The sequence below is a fragment of the Protopterus annectens genome, chromosome 7.part1, assembly GCF_019279795.1.
Source record: "Protopterus annectens isolate FY-2018-M chromosome 7.part1, PAN1.0, whole genome shotgun sequence".
NCBI classification, from domain to species: domain Eukaryota; kingdom Metazoa; phylum Chordata; order Ceratodontiformes; family Protopteridae; genus Protopterus; species Protopterus annectens.
Genome location: NC_056740.1, coordinates 484,357,977 through 484,365,169, shown reverse-complemented (window position 1 = coordinate 484,365,169; position 7,193 = coordinate 484,357,977). Strand labels below are relative to the sequence as shown.

Below are 7,193 nucleotides of genomic sequence, written 5' to 3'. Positions count from 1 at the left end.
CCAGGGTTATTGACAAGGGCAAATCTGTGCACACAGCATACCTCAACTTGGTAAAGACCTTTGACACAATCCTACACTGAGGCATTACTGATAAACTTAGCAAACTGAATGTAAACCCTTTTGTTGTAAGATGGGTTGCCAACTGGCTCACAAATTGGTCACATACTATCAAAGTCGGTGGTTGCACATCAACAAGCAGACCTGACACCAGCAGGGTGCCACAAGGGTCAGGGCTGGGCCCCCTACTGTTTTGCATATACTTCTCAAAAGTTCAGGCCAAAACTAAGGGGCCGTGGCTGACCAAGTCTGCAGATGACTGTAAACTGGGTGTAATTATTGAATCCCCAAATGATTGTCAGTATACTTCAGGAGGGTCTTACACAGACCACCAGCTGGTGTCTTAGTCATGATCTCAGACTGAATGCAAAGAAATGCATCATCATTCCCATCGGTAAAAACAATGTCCTTTCACACTATCAAATTAACAGCAATACCCTTGTACCAACAAAGTGGTAAGGGATCTGGGATCACAAGTAGACTGCACCCGTTAACTTTGACCACCATGTGTCTACTGTAGTAAGGAAGGCCTTCTATGCAGCACACTTCATTAGCAAAGGCATCACTTCTAGAGCAAAGGAGGTTATAAACACTATATTCTCATCACTAATCAGGCCTATAATTGAGTATAACACTACTTTCGGCATGTACCGTACAAAGCAGCTGCAGCAACTGGCGAGACCTCAGAGGTTGCTAGCTAAGAAGATCAAGGGACTCCAGCATGTGCCTTATAAAGACCAATTAAAGTCCCTGTCACTATCATATAGACTTCTTAGGGGAGACTTATGCCTGGCTTACAGAGTAATCTCCGACCCAAAACTAATGAATTTGCTGCACATCCATAAATCAAACAGGACTAGAGCTACCCATTCCAGGTGCCTAAATATGGCCTGTGACTTGAATAGGGCATGCTGGAAGGACAGATTTGTCTCTCAGCAACTGCTGCATCTTTGGAATAGGCTGCCAGTTCATGTGAAGCAGAGCACCTCTATGACACTGTTTAAAAGGAACCTGGATGGGTGGATGTGGCACCATAAATTCTTACCGAGGATAGCACTCACAACCCTTCTGGACATGAGCAGTCATTACTAAATACAATCCTGAGTACTGACTAGAGTATCTATGGTATTACGCTGGGATGAAATGGCTAGGCTTTAAATAACCTCCTATGATCCTATAATCCTACAGGTATTATTACAACCTAAGAGACTGCAAAGAATTTCTCCTCAGGTAGATTGCAAATGTTGGAGGTGTTAATAGGAAAGAAACAGGTAACTGGGAACAAGTTTTGGGAGTGTAATGAGTTGGCAGATTTTAAAAATCCCCATACAGAGTACTCTGTCAGAAACATTGGGTGAGCAAATGTGTGTAACTAAGGAAATTAATTTTTGAGATGGGATACAGTATGTGAATAGCCTAGACATAGCAAAACCTTAAATTTAATTCTGGTGGCTGCCAAAAAGACAATTACTAGAAAACTGAAACCAAAGTCTAAACCAACTGTACTTGAAGTAGTGAATATTGTAACAGACATAAAAGAACTGGAAGTGGAATCTTTAGAAAAGGGTAGGAGTAAACTACATAGAAATAAATGGAAATTGTGGGAACAATGCATGCAGAATAATGTTTTGGGGGAGTGAGGTTTAAGAGAAGACAGGAAGTGAACAATTTGTGTACTGCTGGATTGATGATAACTTTATAAAAGAATGTATGTGATGCATAATGTTTGTAACTGTGAACATATTAACGTTTTTTTTTTAATATATAAATGTATGTTTGCTTGTATCTTAAGTGATAATTTCATAAAAGTGTTAAAAAAAAGAGACGGAAAATGTTAATGTGCATGTGAATGATGTCAATAATGCGGTCGTCCCTTGCAATATCTTTGCCAACAACAGTGAAATGGGACAAAATTATACAATATGTTGTAGGCAAACAGTATTCATTTCTGAAGTCTATAAACTTCAACGGCTGGTTAAAGAAAATGTCAGAACAGCTGTGATGTGAGGTTCAGAATGTGGCAGCTAACATTACATATAAAGAAATGTGAGATACTGCACAAAGGAAACAGGACAATCTGGACTTGAGGAACATGTTGCAGAAAAGAGTACAGCAACTTCGAGAAAGGAAAAGGCCAAGATGTCAAACACGCCAGACTGAAAAACAAACAAGATGTCAAACATGCCAGACTGAAAAACAAACAAGATGTCAAACATGCCAGACTGAAAAACAAACAAGATGTCAAACACGCCAGACTGAAAAACAAACAAGATGTCAAACACGCCAGACTGAAAAACAAACAAGATGTCAAACATGCCAGACTGAAAAACAAACAAGATGTCAAACACGCCAGACTGAAAAACAAACAAGATGTCAAACATGCCAGACTGAAAAACAAACAAACAGTGTTAAGATGGTTTTCCAAAACACAGCAGGATGTTGGAGTATACAGATACAGACAGCTCCGTCTGGAATAGTGAGACAGAGACAGATGTTATTGTTTGTCTTTCTTTGGTGAAACAACAAATTGATTATGGTGCTCAGTACTGAACTCTCATCTACAAAAGATCATAAAACAAGAAGGAAGCACTGTGAAGGATGGCACATGAGGTAGAAGCGGGATTTGCAATTAAACGTGTTATAAAGATGTTGAGGCTGAAAGAGATCCAGGATCTGACTGGATTGCAGCAAAGTCCAACACAACATCAGATGGATGTACTGGCACTGACTGGATTACAGCGAAGTCCAACACAACATCAGATGGATGTACCGGCACTGACTGGATTACAGCGAAGTCCAACACAACGTCAGACGGATGTACCGGCATAATGTTACTTGCACAGAAAATAAATAACAGAGCAAGGTATAAAATACCAAAGAGGATGACACAGATAAGGAAAATTAAAAACTAATATAGAAATCTGTGAAGCGTGTTTAGTTACGGCCTGTGGTACCATAACAATGGAAAAATATGGCCGACCACAAAACCCTTTTCGGTTAGTAGCTTTTTTGTTGTGATGAATTAATATCCTGGGCATGGAATAAAAACATTAAAGCCCTGGCTGCAGTTTGAAATTTTATTCTAATCATTTAGATTTTTTCCTGATTTCCCCCACATCCACAACAGAGTCTTAAGTCTAGAATGGTGTAGAATGTCCGAAGTACAACACTCACTGCCCCGCACCACTGCATAGTAAACTGAGGCTTCAAAGGAAATAATTAAAATGCTGAAGCTCACTGTAAAACCAAAGAAGTGTTTTTGGAGGGGGACATTTGAGATATTGCCATTTTGGATTTAGTATATCCCCATACTTGTATTAGCAGTGTAGATATTCCAAGAATCACAATTCCATTTTCCTAGAATTTCAACAGGAACTTCAGCATGCGTCTGGCACAGAAGCCACAACCAAAATGACAATGACCACCTTTTTCCTTATGTAACCATGCAACTGTTTTTCTTGAAAGGAATGCAATGGTTATTTCATTTTAACAATGATGGTAGCAAACCTCATTTAGTAAAACACTGACTCCATTAAGACACAAATCATCAGCAGCAGCCTGCCATGCATTCATACAATCCAGTGATTTATGGTGAGGCAAAACATTTCTTATGTGCACACTTCTGGAATCTGAAAGTGCAGACTATATCAGCAGAATAGACAGGATTATTCCAGAATACAAGAATGTCTTGTGGCCTCACAGTTTTACAGTCTTTCACCTAGTAATGCAGTACGCATAAATAGTGATCTGTGAAGCAATATCTCATTCCATAATCTAGTTATGCTGTTTTTGTGAGTTTTATAGAATATAAATCTTGCATAAAAGTCATTGTCAGCAATTAAATAAATATACACATATCAAAAAATCTCTTATAATGAATTACTTTGACCCAAAACTACAATCAGTATTGCAAGTTTGTGGAAAATCCACAACTACCTGCCTGCATTCACAGTCACTGTTAGTTTCAAGTAAGGCTTGTGTTTCAGTACATTCCAGTAGCAAAATGTATAGTGTTATCCAATCAGTCCTCGTCGCTATCCAGTTCTGGTTCAGATACTTGCACGGCTGGATATGGCTGATTATTGTCCAAGTTTACATAGGAGACTTCCAAGTTAACATAATGTTCCCCTTTTAGGGAATCTAGCATTCGCTCAATCTCTGGTATTAGCTTGGTGAAGGTAGGTCGCATTTCAGGTTGAGGGGCCCAGCAATGAAGCATAGTGTTGTATCTGCAAAAAACAAAAAGAGATAACCACATTACTCTTCCTTTTATCTTATTATTAACTATAATTCCTGTATTATCTTTAGCCAGTCAACATCTTTGCATCTCTTTGCTTATTTATCAGTCTTACCAGGTTCACCGTAGCATAACCATTACAAGGGACACCATGAGATGCATAACGTTAAGTGATCTGCTCAGACATTATGCTAAGGGGCAGAAGCATGACTCTAACCCAAATCTCCAGGTTTTTTAAAACACTAACAATTATGCTCATCTTTTTCCTTATACATCACAGAAAATATAATGTTAAAATAATGCTGTAGTGTATTATAGTGTCTTAAATGGACCACCATCTTGCAAAAGGAGGTTATTACTGTTACAGCAGATATGAAAATAATGCTTTGGCATTAAACAGCAAAACTTTCTGAAGGTAGCATGGAAGAGCATTCTTACAGAGGGTCCGGGCAAAACTCTGGCTGTGGCAGTCTTCTTCCTTTCAATAAATAGCGAGTTATATCGTATGGATCTACATCAGGGTAAGGAGATGTTCCTCGAGTCATCAGTTCCCACAGAAGCACCCCAAAAGACCACTACAACAAGAGCAAATAGAGATTGTGTTAGGTACAGCCTTGGATGTCAAATCTGTACAGTGAACTACTCCACTATGGCCCTATAATTTCCTTTAATTTGTGACAGATATTATAAATATGAAATATGAACATGTAATACCATAATCACAGTCTTATATTGTTATTATTATTATTGTTTAATCAGGTAACTAGTAGCATGGAAATCCTAAAGCACTTGGGGGCTGTTCCCACTTCTTCTCATTAAACAGTCAGTACACCAATGTGAAGAAGTCACCAGAGCAGTAGATTATACAGTTCTTTTCTTTTTGGTGGGCATCCTTTGGTATTATGGTTGTGCAAGTAACTGCTGTCCTGTTGAAATTCTGACACCCACAATTCCAATACATATAGCAGCAAGCCAGAAACTACAAATAAAATAAATATATAAAAATATATAAGGTCGTCACACCCCAAAGTATTCTTGTAAATCTGAGGTACAGTGATCTCATATAAGGAGCAGGGGTGTCAGGATGCAAGGGCCACAACATTCTTTCGGTATTTCCTGGTTATGGGTCTACACAGCAGATCACCAGTTCGCTAATGATTGGCAGTGGATTTTTACGGTGTCGAGTTGCCAGCCCGGCGCCCAACCTTCAAAGAAGGAACACCCATACATGCACACTGTAAAAATGCTTTAACTCATTAAATCCTATGTGGTGTGTAACATCACACCTCTAGCAACCTACACATATCTTGCATCCTACAGTATTTCCTGAAAAATAAACTTACAAAATGTAAGATAAAAGAAATAAACATTTTGTAAACAATAAAAGCTATTAAACCTGTACAAATAGCAATGTTATCAGTAGGCAGTATTCTTTAAACTGACAACAGGTTCATAGGTTCATAGGTAGATACTTGGCTATCGGCCCAAGGGCCTAAGTAAGCCTAGCCAATAAGGTTCCCTGGCTTACACCACCCAAGAAAGTTATTTTCCTGTGCCCCTGTCGAGCAGAGCCACAGAAGTGATTCCCGGGGTGTATTTCCTATTTCCCATGCACTTATCAATATTTTTCTTGAAGAGTGCTAATGAGGAACTTTGCTTGACATAGATGGGTAGCTTGTTCCAGAGTATAGGAAGTCTCTGGGACAGGAATCTATCCTTCCAGCATGTCCTGTTTATTGTAGTGACAAGGTTTAGGTCCCTAGAGTGTGTAGCTTGGAGGGATTGGTATTTTTTTAGGTGCCGCATGTCCAACAGCTCTGGGTTTGACACAGCTTTATATGTTAGGCAGAAATCACCATAGAGTAGGCGATATGCTACTGAGTAAAGCTGGAGTTTTTTGAGACGATCAGTGTAGGGCATCTGTTTGAGGCCAGTAATCATCTTTGTGAGGTACTTCTATGGCCTTTCCAGCTGCTGTGTCTTGTGATGTACATTCCAAAAGGGGCGTTGTACTCTATAATGGGTCTAATGAGTGTTGAGTAGAAGGGAAAAATGACCTCTTTTTTCCTAGATGAGAACCCTTTTGTGATGAGGTGTGCCATTCAGAAGGTTTTCCTGACTACTGTGGCAGTGTGATTACCAAAGAAGAGACTACTGTCCACCTGGGTCCCCAGGTCTCTTATCACACATTTGGCATTAAGTAGACTGCCGTTATATGTGGTAGTTCATGGGTACAGAGTTTTTACCAAAGAGGATGACAATGCACTTTTTGGCATTGAGCTTGAGGCCATGGCTCTGACACCAGGCACCTGTCTCAGTGAGGCCCTTCTGTAGGATGTTCACATCATTTGGGGACTCAACTATGGGTCCTAGTTTGCAGTCATCTGCGAACTTCATTAGCCAAAGGCCTTCTGTGTTAGCCTGTACTTCAGAGAAGTAGATACCAAACAGGAGAGGCCCCAGGACTGATCCCTGTGGTACTCCACTTGTCACTGGTTGGAAGTCAGATTTGGAGTCTAGACCTTTCACAGTGTGGGTTCTGTCAGTGAGCCAATTGGCAACCCATCTTGTGACGTAGGTATTTATAACTAGTTTAGTGAGTTTAGCTATAATTCCAGAATTGGGGATGGTGTCGAAAGCCTTGGCGAGGTCAGGATAGGCTGTGTGAACCACCTTACCCTTGTCTACAGCTTTGGTGACTGCCTCAAAGAAGCCAATCAGGTTCAGGAGGCATGATCTGTTTTTCACAAACCCGAACTGGGTGGGGTCCAGAGTGTGGAGGTTACCAATGTCTTTGTTTATGAGTTCCATGATGATACGTTCCATGACCTTACAGACCAGGCTCATCAGGCTAATAGGGCAATAGTTCCCGGAATCAGTGGTGGCTCCCCCTTTGTGG

General features: G+C 40.2%; 1 protein-coding gene across 1 annotated transcript in view; it reads right to left on the bottom strand.

Annotated features, from left to right (window-relative positions):
- Positions 1-1,601: 1,601 nt before the first annotated feature.
- Positions 1,602-7,193, bottom strand: part of MST1R (macrophage stimulating 1 receptor) — a 1,081,737-nt gene continuing 1,076,145 nt past the window's right edge. Inside the window, exons 20-21 of the mRNA XM_044078935.1 lie at positions 4,733-4,869; positions 1,602-4,286 (exon numbers count right to left, since the gene is read on the bottom strand). Of these exons, the coding sequence (XP_043934870.1) occupies positions 4,079-4,286; positions 4,733-4,869 (345 nt within the window). The 3' untranslated portion in view covers positions 1,602-4,078. The remainder of the gene's footprint in view (positions 4,287-4,732; positions 4,870-7,193) is intronic.